Source organism: Echeneis naucrates, chromosome 17 (genome assembly GCF_900963305.1).
Source record: "Echeneis naucrates chromosome 17, fEcheNa1.1, whole genome shotgun sequence".
Classification (NCBI taxonomy): Eukaryota; Metazoa; Chordata; class Actinopteri; order Carangiformes; family Echeneidae; genus Echeneis; species Echeneis naucrates.
In genome coordinates, this window is record NC_042527.1 from 3,260,808 (window position 1) to 3,276,863 (window position 16,056).

At 39.7% G+C, this 16,056-nt stretch overlaps 1 protein-coding gene across 1 annotated transcript in view; it reads right to left on the reverse strand.

The window, feature by feature from the left end:
* brinp2 (bone morphogenetic protein/retinoic acid inducible neural-specific 2) overlaps positions 1 to 16,056 on the reverse strand; it is a 200,932-nt gene that overhangs the window by 34,202 nt on the left and 150,674 nt on the right. The window contains exon 6 of the mRNA XM_029524578.1: positions 11,047 to 11,283. Within this exon, the coding sequence (XP_029380438.1) occupies positions 11,047 to 11,283 (237 nt within the window). The remainder of the gene's footprint in view (positions 1 to 11,046; positions 11,284 to 16,056) is intronic.

A 16,056-nucleotide genomic window follows, 5' to 3' on the forward strand; every position in this document is an offset into this window, starting at 1 on the left:
TTCTATCCTTGTTGCTTTGTCTCTCCAGAGTTTGCCTCTGTCTTTTTGCATAATCCTCAGATTCACCAACCTCTCTTTTCCCTGCTGCCAAAACCTCCCCCAGAGACATCTGCGCTGGTTTGCGGATGCCAGTGGTCAAGTCTTTCTGGAGATCATGCTTCCCCAGCACGTTGCACGGATAAAGAAAGTGACTGTTCGCTGTGCCCTCCTCATCCTCCCCCCTCTCCTTCGATGAACACATTTGTAGTGCTATAATGAAGACTTGATAAGAATCAAGAAAGCTGGTGTGGCAAGATGAATAGGTGCAGATTGACTGCAGATACTGTGAACACAACCCCCAAATGCTCAAGTCAGGGAGAAAGAAAAACATTAAATGAAGATGGAGAGAGATGAGCCAAGTATAAAAACTGCCTAACCGTCTGACAATCAGTGGATAATGTGGCATAAACATGTTCTGATTTTATCAAAGTTCAACGCCACCAAAATAATTCACTTCTCTCCATAAGGCTTTTGGCAGATGTGTTCTGAATATAAAAATATCTTAATGATGTCCACCTGAAATGGTAGTTTCATTTATCCATCACGGCTGAAAAGCCTTAAACTTGCACTCTACCCAATAATTAATGGGTGAGTCACATTGTATTGAAGTCTATTGGAAAATGTCACTACTTTTCGCTTGATTTACTAACTCAGTATGTTTTCCTAATGACTGGTCGGATCTCTAGTTTCTCTTCAATTCATCATGGCATGTTTTTTTTTTTTTTTTTTTTTTTTTTTAATACAGTCACATCTAAAGGCAAAACAGATGGTAAAGTAGGCTCAGCATCAGGCCATGGCTACCCAATGGTTTACACTGTACCACATACTACACAGCAGGTCCAGCCGTCATTCCTCCTCAGCTCCACCTTCTCCTGCAAATATGGTTTTTACTGGTTTCATAGAACAAAGATGCCTATGCCCGAATTACAAACCACAGGCTTCAAAATTACAGTTCACAAATCAGTAAGTGGGTTAGGGTTGCTAATACTTGAATCACACCAAAATCTCCTGGCTACTATCCCTCCTAATATCCTTTTTGTTTTTTTCTTCCTTTTTTTCAGTTTTCTTCCTGTGTTTTGTTACGCGCACTGTTGTATTTAGGTTTCTGTTTGTATCAGAGGGTGCGGAGCCTCTCAAACCTTCAACCCTCAGCATTTCACACCGACCAATGATAAAAGAACTGCCTTATAATCAGTGTTGGGTGTAACTAATTACTTAGTAACGCATAACTGTCACGCCACTATGTTTTACAGTAGCTAGTAATGTATCAATTACTTTATCAAAATGAGTAACACCGTTACAATTACAGAAATTTAGATGGGCTTGTTACTTGTTACTTCAACAACTTCAGTGAATTAATTTTTATCATCTGATTATGTGCTCAATATCTGAGTGAGCTGTAGTCTGTCCAGGAAGGAAAACTTTGTCCACATCCAAAACTTCAGTAGGCAATCTGTCCAACTGACGAATGGAATTCAATTAATTTGACTTTGTTTGTGTTAATGTGACAAAGTAACAATGCGTAACTCTGTGCTTAGGTTTTTGTTGAAAGGGTTTACCATTTATATAATTTTTACACTGCCAAGAGTGCAATCCTTTAATTTTTACACTGCCAAAAGAGTGTAGTTGTTTTAATTTGTAAATTTATAAAGAGTTTGGTCTAGACCTGCTCTATATGGAAAGTGCCTTGATGTAACTTTGTTATGATTTGGCGTTATACAAATAAATCTGATTTGATTTGATTTGATTTGAAATTGCCAAAATAAAAACGTGATAATGGCTATAATGATAGATGAAATTGGAGTTGTCTTGTTTGACACTGTTAATCCAGCAAGTACTTTTACTTTTAATATTTCTATATTTAAAAGCAAGTTCTTAGCTACTTTTACTCAAGTAAAAGCATTGATATTGTACTTTTACTAAAGTACATTTTTGTCTGTTTATTTGTACTTTTACTTAAGTATGGAGTTTGAGTACTTCCTCCACCACTGCATACAGGAGAGGGTCTTTGTTTATGTACGAAGGAGAAAGTGCTAACATGGAATGTTTGCTCTTGGAAGAAATGAGGATGAGGAGGATGCCCCTGGTCAAAGGGATTCTTGAGCTTGTTTAACCACCTGGAAACCTCAGACAAGAACAATCTGGAATATGATTGTCTTGTTTGCTGGGGTGACCTGGCTTGGGGGCAATTCAGTGGTTGAGAGTGAGAATAGGGCCAAAATGATGAACTGCTAAACGTTATCAAATATTGCTGAGAAAAGACAGACAGGAAAAGATCATTGGTTATAGTGATGGTTGAATATTCACAGCTGTTAAATACTGCTTTCCTCTTCATTTGTCTGGACTAACGAGTCTTTCATCAGATACTGTTTGGGACATTGGAATAATAATAAAACGGTCTTCAGACGATTCTCAATAATACCATGTTAAACTACTTTTAAGGAAACACCAAGAACTATATGTGTGTGTGTGTGTGTGTGTGCACTCAAATTTAATTAATTTGCCTTTAATTTAACTGGTGTTGATTTGTTTTATTATTGGGAAGAACTTTTTTTTTTTGGCAATGTCATGGTGGTCTTTTCCCAATACCTAGATAAGCTCTAGTAGTTTAGACTAAATCCACCTCATTTTATCATATCCTTTCTCATACCATCACATATTTTGAAGTTTTGTAGATGAAAATTGTAACAGAATACGTCTTTTCAACAGATTATACACAAATTCAACAAATAAAATATTTGTTTGATGTAATTCATCAGATTTTTTAACCTCAGTGTGTTAGTGGGTTTTTATGTGTGTGCCTCGGGAAACAGGGATACACTGAAACTCTTTAATCCTCCCAGCTCTGCAATGCTTAATCCCCTGCTGATTCTTATTGTAACCCTCCAACAGTGACCGGTAGTTGTTCTCTTTGCAGGGTTTTAACGAGAAAAACAAGAGAAGTTGAAGTAAATGATCCAGGAAGGAGAAATAGAGCAGCAAGAGCCAAGACATTACTCTCTGCCGACAGTTTTGGACCAAGATCACACTCATCAGTAATAAATATGAATCTAAAGAAATTCAATCAAAAGGGAACACAGGCCAAAGGAAACAAAACAAAAAAAGTGAAAAAAAAAACTAACAAATAAACAAACCCAAACATAAATAACACACAGCCATTTAAATGAAATATCTCATGGGGTGTATGTGTTACACCAATGAATAGTAAAAAATAAAAGGACAGCATATGGCAGTTATTTTCTCCTCAAATACACTAGTTTATGCTTGCAGGCCTAATTAGCTGTGGCAGATAAACAGCAGAGCATCTGGCTTTAGAGGCTTAAAGAGACAGTGGAGCAGCTGCACATGAACAGTGTTGATAAACTTCAGTCCTGGATTCAAACTTGAACACTGATTACTCTGACTTGGACTCATGCATTGACTGAACTTGGACTCAGGATTTAAATGCCAGCTCTTCGTATTCAGTGTACTGCTGTGGATGGAAATATAGACCAGAAACACAACACTCAACTGACAATAAAACAGCAATGCAAAAACCCGGCAGCAATGCATGGACTGATCGATGTGAAAACAATGCTACAAAACCCTGAATATTCTGGTTCAAAGTCCTTGTCCTCAGTGTCATTCATGCATGCGCTGAAAGAGAATAGCTTTAACACAATGTAAACTGCATGCTTAGAGCCAAGGCAGCAGAAACACATAGCATGTCAGTGTGTGCAGTATTTGGACTTAAAATGCATCTGCTTCAGTATTGGTTCTGCCTTTCTTCTCTATAGGTCCTCTCCATTTGCCACAGTCAGCCTCTGGTGTTTCTATGATGGTGATGGACAGGGATCTGATCTCAGTTTGCTCATCACCACCACCCACAAAATACAGATTTTTTTGTTGTTTACTGAGACGTCAACAGCAGAGTGTGTGGGGGGCTGTGCAGCAGAGCATTTGATTCACGTCACAGTAGGGCGCATGCCAATCTCAACCTCAACACCCTCTGATATTGACCACTTCTTATTCATTCAATGGATTTTTATGGCCATGAGGATCGTACTGAGTTAAAGAACTGATAGCATTGCCTCCATAGGCCTGATTGTGGAGGAGACAACATTCTCCAAACACATGACATACAGCAAAGAATAGTGTTTACTATAGAAACTCAGCTGTATCACTACACTGTTGCCTTTTTTCTCGATGAAAATAAATAAAATTATATATACTGAAGCAGTGAGAGTGATCTTCACTGGAAGCTTTATGAAATTAGTTTGCAGTACACTCATGTTCGGTGTGTATATTTTGCTGTGGTGTGTGTTAACTGAGCATTCAAATGTTAGACTGGCCTTGTCAAAATTAGATTTCTTTTTTTTTTTTTTTTTTTTTTTTTTGGTTTAGGAGAAACACAACATCCAACTTCTCACAAAATGTTGAAATCACAAAACAAAAACAGTCCAATCTCTTTGAGGCCAACTTCCATCTTCACCAGCTGCTATTTTCGTCTGCTGAGTTTTCCAACCAGTTCCCTGTTTGCGTAATTTTTGGATGTCAGAAACTCTAATCACTATTTGTCCTGTCCTCAGCGTTTCCTTGTTGATGCTAAACCCAAGACCCTGTGGAACAAATGTGTCAAAACTTTGAAAGGTGATGATCATTTTTACATTTCAGAGTCCTGAGCTGCAACCCTCTTCTTGACCATCTCAAATAGGTCTTCATGCAGATGACTTTATATTCTATGTATTTCTTTGCTGAATACATATTAGAGGACGGACTTGTAGCTTGCCTTTCTTCAAATGTTATTAGAAGCCAGTGATAACAGCAGCTTTGACAAACTGATACTGAAAAAACTCCCCGGAGAACCATCACCTTATCGTGGTGGGGAGGTTTGTGTGCCCCTATGAACCTGGGGGCTGTGTTGTCTACGGCCTAATGCTCCTGGGAAGGTCTCCCAGGGCAAATTGGTCCCAGGTGAGGGGCCAGACAAAGAGTGGTTCAAAAGATCCCATGAAACAACAAGGGAAGAAAATAGTAACCCTGCCTGGAGGAAACCCCGGGCTTCCTTCTGGAGCCAGGCCTGGAAGGAGGGCCCGTCAGTGAGTGCCTGGTGGTCGGGCACGCCGTGGAGCCCGGCTGGGCATAGCCCAAAAAAGCAACGTGGCACTTTCTTCACGCCATGGGATAACAGATGGGGTTGGGTGCGCCCCCCAGACCTGGGGTCAGAGGCTGGCTTTGGGGACATGGAATGTCACCTCGCTGGGGGGGAAGGAGCCGCAGCTTGTGCGGGAGGTGGAGTGCTACCAGTTGGACCTGATGGGGATTACTTTGAAGCACAGCCTTGGTTCTGGATCCCTACTCCTGGAGAGGGGACATTCTTCTCTGGAATTGCTCATTGGTTGAGCTGCTGGGCGGGTGTGGGGATACTCACAAGCCCCTGGCTGCGCACCACTATGTTGGAGTTTTCCCCGGTGGACGAGATAGTCGCCTCCCTACGCCTCAGGGTTGTGGGGGGGGAAACTCTGCTGTTTGTGCGTATGCACCAACAGCCTCAGCGGTGAGGGAGGCAAAGCAGCGGGTGTGGGAGGAGCTTGGAGAATGCATGGAGAAGGACTTTCTGGAGGAACCAAGGTTTTTCTGGAAAACCAGTCGGCAACTCAGGAGGGGAACATCCAAGCCATCTATGGCAAGGATGGTTCACTGTTGACCTCAACTGAGGAGGTAGTTGGAAGGTGGAAAGAGCCCTTTGAGGATCTCCTGAATCCAACTTGCACATCCTCTGGGGTGGAGGCAGAGATGGAGGATGATAGAGGATCCGTGTCGATTTCCCGGGAGGAGGTCACCGAGGTGGTTCAACAACTCCACAGTGGCAAAGCCCCAGGGATTGATTAGATCCATCTGGAAATGTTGAATGCTTTGGAAGTCTGGAACAGTACCAAAGAAGTGGCAGACTGGGGTGGTTCCCTTGAGACCAGAGGATGTGTGCCAATTACCGGGGCATCACACTCCTCAGCCACCCTGGGAAAGTCTACTCCGAGGTGCTGGAAAGGAGGGTCCGGCCGACTGTCGAACCTCAGATTGAAGAGGAGCAATGTGGTTTCTGTCCTGGTCGTGGAACAATGGACCAGATCTTTACTCTTGCACGTATCCTGGAGGGTGCCTGGGAGCCTATCCAGTCCACATGTGTTTTGTCGACTTGGAGAATAGCGCTATAAAAATAACTCTGATTTGATTTGATTTAATTTGATTTATGTGAAGGTAAAACAATCTGTGACTGATGGAACACAAAGAAAGTGCTCATTAATTGTATTTACACACTGAAATGGACAGGGTATTGAGGAATCTAGTCTTAAACTTTGAAGCTGCATTTTCCAACCCCACAAAGCCAAAGGTGTGATATCTGACATTTTCAACTTATTCTCCCCTTCCCTGGATGCATTGCTCCCAAACTGTCGTGAAATCTTCCAAAAGTACCTCAGAGCAGAGAGCTCTTTTGATTTGTGCAATGTGTGTAAGATAGCCTGGGGATTTTAAGTAAGGAAATAATGAATGGTTTAAGTCCAAGGCGATTCTCCTCTTTTCTATTGGACACAAAATGACTCAGTCTCTTATGCCCTGTTTCTTATAAACACACATGCATAATCTCTCTCTCTCTTAAACACACACACAATTTTTTTTCCTCCCAGTTGTTTTCCTCCCACCACAATAAATTTATTGGCTCATCCCAGCAGATGCAAGTCAGCTTCCCAACTTCCTAGGCACACCCAGGAGAACAAAATCACTGTGTACCTGTGTGTTGATCTAGAAAAGAGGGGAACAAGAAAGAAATAAGGAAGAGCACAGGGAGAGACAATAAATACTAATGCAAAGCTCACACAGAGCACAAGACAGAGTCAAACATTATTTGACTACCCTCTTGGCATCTCTGCATTCATTTTTTACTTCAACATGTCCTGTGTGAGACGAGTGCATTTTCCAGCGTGGAAGTTCCCCAGAATTAGATAAAAATTTGATGATCCCCTGGAAACATGCCTGTGGGTGTACAGTATATGCCTGTCTGGGCCGTCTGTCCTTGTGTGTGCAGCTGATCGTGAAGTCTTAGCTCCCTACTCAAACACAGTGTCTAAAAGTACATAAAGGCCTAATTTTTCAAGACAAACACCACAAAGTTGCATTCCTGACAGAAAAAAAAAAACATATATTCAGCAGAGCAAGAGAATCTTGAGAAATACTTATGTTATTCTTCTGGTTTAAATACTGTTTGTGCGTCTTTAGAAAGCTTTAGTATGCAGTACAAAAATGAAAAACAAAGAAACAAAAAAAAAAAAAACCTGCAAAGTTAAGTGCTGTCAAAAGGAGAAATGTAGAGAGAAATGCTGCTTGCCTTCATAATGTCACTCTCAGAGCAATTTTCCGTGTAAAGAGCAGCGCATACAAATACACGTAATCACTCTCCAGGGATACACAACACACTCACGCAAAGTTAAGGAAAGATGCCAGAAAGGTGCCAGAAACCTGTCTCTAATTAAATCCTGCCTACATATTCCAAGTCATTAAAAAATGAGCTGGTGATGTGCTGAGATTTATCAAAAAAAAAAAAAGAGGGGTGGGCTAATTTAGAAAGTGACACCCGACTTGTTCTTCATCATTGCTGCCATTACATCACACACCTGTGTCTCACTGTCTGTGATGAATAGTTCTGATAAGGCACCTCTGCGTGCTGAAAATCGATTTAACCAGAATGAGATTATACACCTGAAGCACGCCGAGCACACAGCTTTCACACTGCAGGCTATAAACTTTGCTACACATTGCCATATTATATTTAATAATGCAGCAGTTTCAAGAAGTGAGTCAAAAACATCACACACTGAGCTCCGCTGAGTAATATAGCAACTCCCAAGTTCTGCATTTTTACAGAATGAAAACGTTGAGACGATATTGAATTCGTATTCAACTTTTCTTTAATTATCAACTTTCATAAAACAGCTTAGTTCAGTAGAAATGAGTCCTGCTGCTGTGAAATGATCTTTTTAATTTCATATTAAGAGGGGAATAAACCTCCAAACCCATTTGTCATAAATTCTTATAATTTCAGCATTCAGTATTAAAATAAGGTCCTTGCAGCTTCTTATCTCTCTTCAGCTGGAATAGATTACAATTACAACTGCGTGCATTCCCACTCCTACTACTGTTCTTTTCAATGCCACGACTGCAGACAGCAAAGACGTGGACAAAAACCTAACGGTGGTGATGACATTTTAATGTAGCCAATAGTTCTAACATTAGTTTTCTGTGCATTGTTTGGGCCATTATTGCTTAGGTACTGTATAGATGTAATTGCCAGTAAAGAATCAATGTTTTGAGACACGGCTCGTACACTTTTCAACACATTAGGTAATTATGTTTCCATGATATTGTACTTTAAAGGTGGTCATTACCCAACAAGTCTACAGTTTACAGTATTAACTGACAAAGAGCCCAGTAGTTTTTAGGGTTTTTTTTTTTTTTTTGCCTTGAACAGAGGAGTATTGGGGTTCCTGGAGTCTGGGGGGCCATTTGGCTGAAATTTCAGGGCAGGTTAAGTGAGCACACCACACACTGAGGTAATGACTATTATCTTTTTTATCAGCTAAAAAAATGTGTGTTCACACAGCTTTACAGAAAAACACCAGAGGTCAAAATCGATCCAAGAAGAAATTCTGAAATATGACAAAATATAAGAAAAGAGCATGAGATTAGTTTTACCTGTGATCTTCTTTTTTCTCCAAAACAACTGGCTACCAAGGAAGTTTGTCTAACTCTGTCTCTTCCCTACTTTCATTAATATAAAGCCCTGCCTATATCTTAGCATTTAATAAAGCGAGGAACATGTTATTACAAGTCATTAGAGTTTTAGAGATAATAAGACTCAAGTTGAAATAAAACAGAATCACCCTTTAAAGCAACATGAAGTTAACTGTAAAATAAATAACATAATTGCACATTCATAAGCCATTAAATGTACCTTCGCTACATTCAGTTTGCGACGTGTACTTCTGTATGGTGGAGGCCTCGAGCTGTTGGGAGAGGTTTGTTTTGAGGGCTTCGTGTCAGAAATTCCTGCTGGATGAGTTATTTTCTGCCTCAGTTTGCAGTCACAGATTTGTTTAGTTTAGGCTCCAAGGTTAACAATATCTGTTAAAATAGTAAAATACTGTATAATTTCAACCCTGTTATAAAAGTTTCTTGCAAAAAGCCGTGAAACTAAACCTCTCTCATGTGCAAGCCTCAGCAGCACAACTGAAGTCCTGCCCTTGATGGTCCATAATGAATGAAGAAGCGGACGTGGTTTCACCGAAGAAGGGTGAAATTTTAATTCAAACTGGAATCATTGCATCCTTGTTTGGTCTAACATGGCATCTGGATGGTCACTGCACTCTTATTGTACAATACTGAGCCACTTCACTAACTCATGTCTCTACTTTCGATATTATTATGCTTTATTAAGTTTTTCATCCATGTCCTTAAAGTTTAATTCCTGGCTAAAGACTAAAATTCTTCATGTTAGCTAAGTCCTGTAACTTGCTTTGTCAAAGTATCCCAGTTTGACAATTGCCCTCACGAAAGAATGGTAAAGTTATTAGGATGACCTATGCAACCTGCATATGGAGATGAAAAAGCAAAACACTGTGTGTGGTTCTCTGCGTGAGGATGCAAACAAGAAGAGGTCAGGAATAGCAGCCATGTAGAGGACAGATGTTAATGTTACAATTTAACTGACCACCTCCATTGCCGTTGTCTGTCGTGTGTGTTTTTGTTTTGTGATCCCCACCTGTGCGCAGTTATGACGACTGCTGATTTAGGGTTAGAGTTAAATTTGAACTAAATTCTAATAGGGGTCATATGGCTATACCGGTTGAAGTCACATTAAAAAAAATCTGATCTGTATTTCTTTGAACGTCAGATATAGAAGTGGCTCAAATCTGATTTGATAAGATCCGATTCCATGTGATCTGGTTTACACAGGGGGGACACGTTAGTTTTGAGCTGCTTGGGCCCCCCCAGGTTTGTATAGTGAGGCCAGATTGGGGTACCCTTTGAATTTTTTTATCCACGGGGGTAAGATTGCTGCCTATGCCACAAAGCATTGGCTTGATGCCTCCTTTGTACATGTGCTCTTGAAGGCTTCTTTTTGTTTTTTTTTCTTTTTCCTTTCTAAGACAGAGCTGAGGCCTCGTTTTTTCATTTATTCAATGAATCCCCACAGTCATGAACCATTGCTTGTTCGGTTACTTAAGGTTGCTTATTGACTGATTCTTATATATGTCCACAGTACACACACACACACACACTGGAATTAAGCAAGCTTTTAATGGGTTAGGTCAAAGAAATTTTGATCAAGCAGCCTTTTCTTCAGTAGAAATATTGACTGCTTCATTTGTTTATCCTCCCATCCTTATTCACATGCTAAAATCTGTACATCATAAACGAGCTCTCCAAGCCTCATAATAATAACTAAAAGGTTTTCATTTCTGATTATGATGGATAAATCAGTGCACTGATGTTCGTGGAGTAATGAAGTGCCTGGACGGACAAAAAAGAAATGCCATATTTCCATCTTTTCTTTTTTATTTTCACGATTCAAGGTTTGACTGCTTCTCTTGAAATGACATTTTTTCACTGGGCTCTCTTCTTTTCCAACGGTTTAATGACAGTGACTGGAAAATTAGCACCAGCTCCTGATAGTCACACAGTGATGGATGGAAACGCATGCTTTCTTTTGTCAACTGTCTCAAAATTCCATTAAAATTTGTGTTACTTTTGAAAAGAGACTATGGACTGGATTTTTAAATTAAATGCTACAATCACATATCAATTCCACACATAGTGGCTTTAATATGATTAATTGAATTTATTATGTGTTAAAAATGTGTGAAGTCAAGCATAACAATGATTAAACTAAAATAAAATCTCCTTCAAAACAACTGCATCATGAGTAGTTTGCCCAGCTAAAGAGAGTTTCATGTGAAGCATTTGAGTCCATACCTGATTCCATGAAGTCTTGGTTGAAGCTGCTCCAGGCCTCTTTGCTCTTCTCAAGGTTATCTTCCATGACCTTGATGTCAGCAAATGGACAGTTGCATTCTGGGAAGCGGGAAGAGCACCGGCACCAGCAATCATTGTTGCGGCAGAGCAACTCGCCTTCGGAGTTGCATGCCACATAGCTAAGGGCTGCCTCCACAAAACGCCCACGCAGGAACTCTGGCAGGACATCTTGCAAGCCTGAAAAATAAACAAATAAATAAACAAACAAACAACAACAAACAATAAACACAATAAAAACAATATGCGTGTGTGTGTATATTTTTTGCTGTTTCAGAATAGTTTGGAAACTGGCTTTGTGTGATCGCCCATTAAAAGAACATAGTTAAAGGAAGCCAAAGAAAAGAATGTGCACCTGCCTTGTTTCTTGAAAGCGACAGTTTTAGTTGTTGCAATTATTGCATTTCTTTTATCCCTTTCCATTAGGGATCACTGCTGCTACACAAGTCTTGTGTCTAAAACGCAAACAGTTATTCCCCCAAATTGCAAACGAACATTTATTTAACAGACATATATTTTTTTAATCACATAACATAATTTTCAATCGTGCTATTCATTCAGTCCATGACAGCTAAATGACAGCTCTAATTCAAGCTCCAGTATACACATTAGCACCAGCTATTTAAATGCCCACTTGCCATACCACCACTGAGACACTGAGAGAAATAATATGTCTTATCATGGCTGAGGCCAACAGAAACGATATGTGCAAAGACAACAGCTCAGGCAAGCTGTGTCTATTGTGCACTTCTCTGAGAGAAGCAGACACTCAACCACATTTCACACTGCCACTGTTCTGTGGCTGATTGTCGAAGAGATTTTCCCTCATTCCAGTTGCCTTGGCATTATCACAGGGACAAGAAAAAGGCTCTTTTCTCCAAAGCAGCTTTTTTCATATCGCTTTCAGTGGCAGCACTTGCTCCAGGTACTGTAGGTGCATATACAATGAGTTAAGAAACTTGCTCAGGGGCATATTTTAGCGCTTTTTAGTGCTATCACAAGAAACTGTCAGCTATTCTGCAGTCACCATAAACAACCTGCTGTTCCCACCTGCCATGTACAGGTTGTTACCCATTATTTTTTCTTATTGCTGTGTGATGGAAACATTCAAAGCATTTTTTTTTTTTTCAAAAGCGATGCCATTTAACTTAGTCTATCTGTCTTTGTTTAGAAGTGGTTGAACCTTGTTTTTATGATCAATGTGACAAAATGCATATTCACAGAGCATTCTGCTCAGCATGTTTGTTTATTATTCAGCAAATTATATGCCCTAAGCCTTGTGTTTTTTTATTTTGGATTTTACAACATACAGTTGACTGTAACAAGCTGGTTAGGAAACAACTGGAATCAAAGTGCAGGGTCGGAGACAGGCTGGAATTAAAGGCAAAGTCAAAACCAGAAATCCACAGAACACAGACAGAGGTCCACAATCACTAGACTTGCTCAGGGAATCACCCCCACCCCCGGAAAAAAAAAAAAAAAAAAAAAAAAAAAAAAACACGGTTTGCTGTGTGTGGTCAGAACAAGAGGGAAACTGACAGAAAAGAATGCTGGAACATTCACTAAAAACCGACAAGACGATCTGGCACAGAATGGAAAGAGGGCACAACTTATATATGCCAAAGGTCAGGTAAACACACAGGTTAAACACAAGGGGAATCTTGTGAGGGAGTGGGGAATGATGAAGAAAGACTACCAAAATAAAAAGGAAGTGCACGGGTAACTAAACAAAGCAGGACGAAACGGACAATAAGCAACTGAACAGGGCCTGACACCGACTAATTTTGCTTTGTACTGTGTTATGAGGTGTGTTCAGACTGCGTGATTGTACAGAAAGTCTTCAAGAGGGCCAAACAAACTAAGGAGGAATTTCCTAATGTTTTCAAATGAACACAGGTTAAATTGCATTACATACAGCCTCCACACCACACAGAAAATGATGCAGTGAGGCAGCCATTCACATATATATATATATATATGTGCCAGGCAGTAACCCCTAGAAAACCAGTGATGTGATCTGAAGTTTTTTGCGTTACTCACTGCCAGAAGTGCTATTACAGATAAAGGTTGAAGATAAGGAACCAGTGGATCCATCATCACTTCTGCGTTGAACCTACTTTTTAATATGGCTGTTGGCCACCTTGAAGAAGTCGAAGCTTAAAAAAGAATGGGGGTATGGATCTGACCTGGTCTGTACTATATCCTGATTGTGAGATACAGTCATTCAAGTCATACTGTAACCACACCTCTCAGTAACAGACTTTAAACTAGAGATTGAGATAATAAATTGAGAAGTGAGAGTAGGGACATCCTCATATAGACTTATACAAACTGACTTCTTTTCACAATGGTGTCCCATGTGATGGCCATTGGATAAAATGGTGGTTGATGGCTCATCTGCATGAGCTTAATTTTACAAAATGAGAGTTGACGTCCGTTTTTGTAAGCAATCAATGAGAAGGAAACGATGATCTCAAAACAATTATAAGCTTAACACACAAGAGCAAACATCATCATGCCAACCTAGTGAAGCTCGCTACACTGGCCACTATTATTAATACAAACAGCATTACAACAGACAAAGTTCATAGACAAAGGTTACCAAAGACTCCAGTCACACAACAGGAACCAAGAAAGTGAAAACATTATTGATCAATACCGCAGGACAACACGCAGAACACCTCCACAGCCACATCCGTCAACTGTATAGCACTATATCCACTGTCACAGCAAGTTTAAAAATCTCACTGGAGTGCCTTAACCTGATGGGTTAATGATCCACTAACCAAAAGCACACTTTAAAGCAAAATAAACAATGGAGTTACAATTACCAAGTGTCCATGAGAGCGTTTCACAGAGACTCGGGAAATACGCTACACAAAAGGGGATGGTTGTATTATTTCAAGTGTTTTCTTTTCTGGTTAAATTGAAAGTGAAAATGAGATATGCGAAGTATTACTGTGAAGTAACTCCTACTCTTCCCTACTCGCTTTAGAATGATGTTCATTGCTGCCCTTAATTATCCAAGGTCAGTAATGTATGTGGTCATTACATACACTACACAATATCAAACCTAGTACTTTATATGGTTACAATAAAAGATTTGTGATTTACTAACTAAGGAGCAAACCAACCAAGTCCACCATAACTAAATGCTGTGGATTTCAGAAACCTAGCCTCCATATCCCTTAACAGCAGGATGATGTGACTGTTTCAATTTAATTGCTTCCATTATTCAAATTTTTATTAAAATTCAGTTCAGTTCAGCTCAAACTTTACTTCAGAATCACAATAGCGATGCGCAGTGGTGGGCTAATTATAGAGCCAAAGTTTCCTGGCTATCCAGCATGTTAAACTGAGTCAAAAGCTGCTGTGTGATTTTAAAAGTGCGTAACCGTTTGTTTAAACCCAGCAGGAGGCTTTCATAAGACTTGCAGCGTGGCGTTAATGTTGCCTGTCTGAAAGTATCTGTTGGTCCATGTCTGGCTCCCCGTCTGTCGGGCTAATAATTGTCAATTTGTTGTGTCAAAAGCTTCCTCTTTCCACTTCACAGTTTCACTTTGGATGATTTTCAACATTCAAGGTAATCCCGCTGTGCCCTGCTATGAATATGCATGTGTCTTCTTTGGTATTTACTCTTTCAATGGCTTGGAAAGTGATGTAATTAGTCATATTTTTCCCCTTCTGTGCTTTGGCAGGCACACTCAGTTTCTTGCGTGTGTGTGGGGGGTTATGTGTATATGTACAACTTCAGTTTGGAAACACCGATCACCCACTTTAGCCGCCTTCTCCTGCTGACCGTTTGTTCCTCTCTTACATTTGCAATGATACAGCTCCTTCAAAGTTCAACAATTCACAGATCCACTATTTTCTCTCCTCCTGTTTATTTGGAAATCCTGGCCTGGTTGACCTAACATTTAGATTGAAATTAAAGAAAGAAGGATGGCAGAAAAGTTACTCGAGAGAAAGATGGTTTGGCTCTAAACCTAAAGGAGTAGTTTTAGGTGGAATGAACTCAATTGTTCTTCCCGATCACAATCTTTCCAGTAAGTGGAGCATGTGCTGAGTGCACACACACACACACACACACACACAGCAATATATATATATATATATATATATATATATATACACCCATTGCTGTTGTTTGATCCATAAACACATCACAACTTAAATATGTTTATTATTGTTGCTATAAAGAGCATAGTTCTCCAGTCTAATGAATTAGGTCAGCCCATAGCACAGTTTCTTCTGAACCATACGGCTCTCTGCTTATAAAACTAAAAAAACCTTGACCATTACATGATCTTAACAACAGATTCATTACTGTTACCATGACAACAGAGACAGAGGTGCTTGAAGCTTAAATTACCATCTCTTCTTAACCAAATAGTGTTTGTGTAGGTTCCAAAAATGAATCAAACTAATTACTGTTTTATAGCCTTAATAACAGATTTCATATTGCAGCCATGACAACATAGGTCCGGAGCGTTTGGTGCAAAGGTCATGCTATTTTTGGAGAGGCTTACATAGATCGTGTCAAAGGAAGAAATAAAAACATTAGTCATTATTGCGCAACTTTTCACAATTTCATGTACCTGAAGACAGAACAAGATGGCATCATTCTAGTTGAAAGAGGCCCTCAACATGATGCTTCTGAACTGTCAGGATACATATAAACCCTGAGAGGGGGATTAGTTAAAAAGCACTACCATCCTTAGCTTCCATTTGGATTGAAGGTAAAATGTGCTCAAAAGTGTACTCTCAAGTTCACAAGAGTTTTATGGAGCTGATGTTCATTATTTTATGTCAATTAGAAATATAATATTGATTATTGAATTGGATTTGGAAAGAGAGTTGAAAATGAAAAATAATATTAATGAAGAATTAAAAATAATGAGGGTATCATTTAAAATTTTGATAATGGTCACTTTTTTAATGGAAGTAGATTAT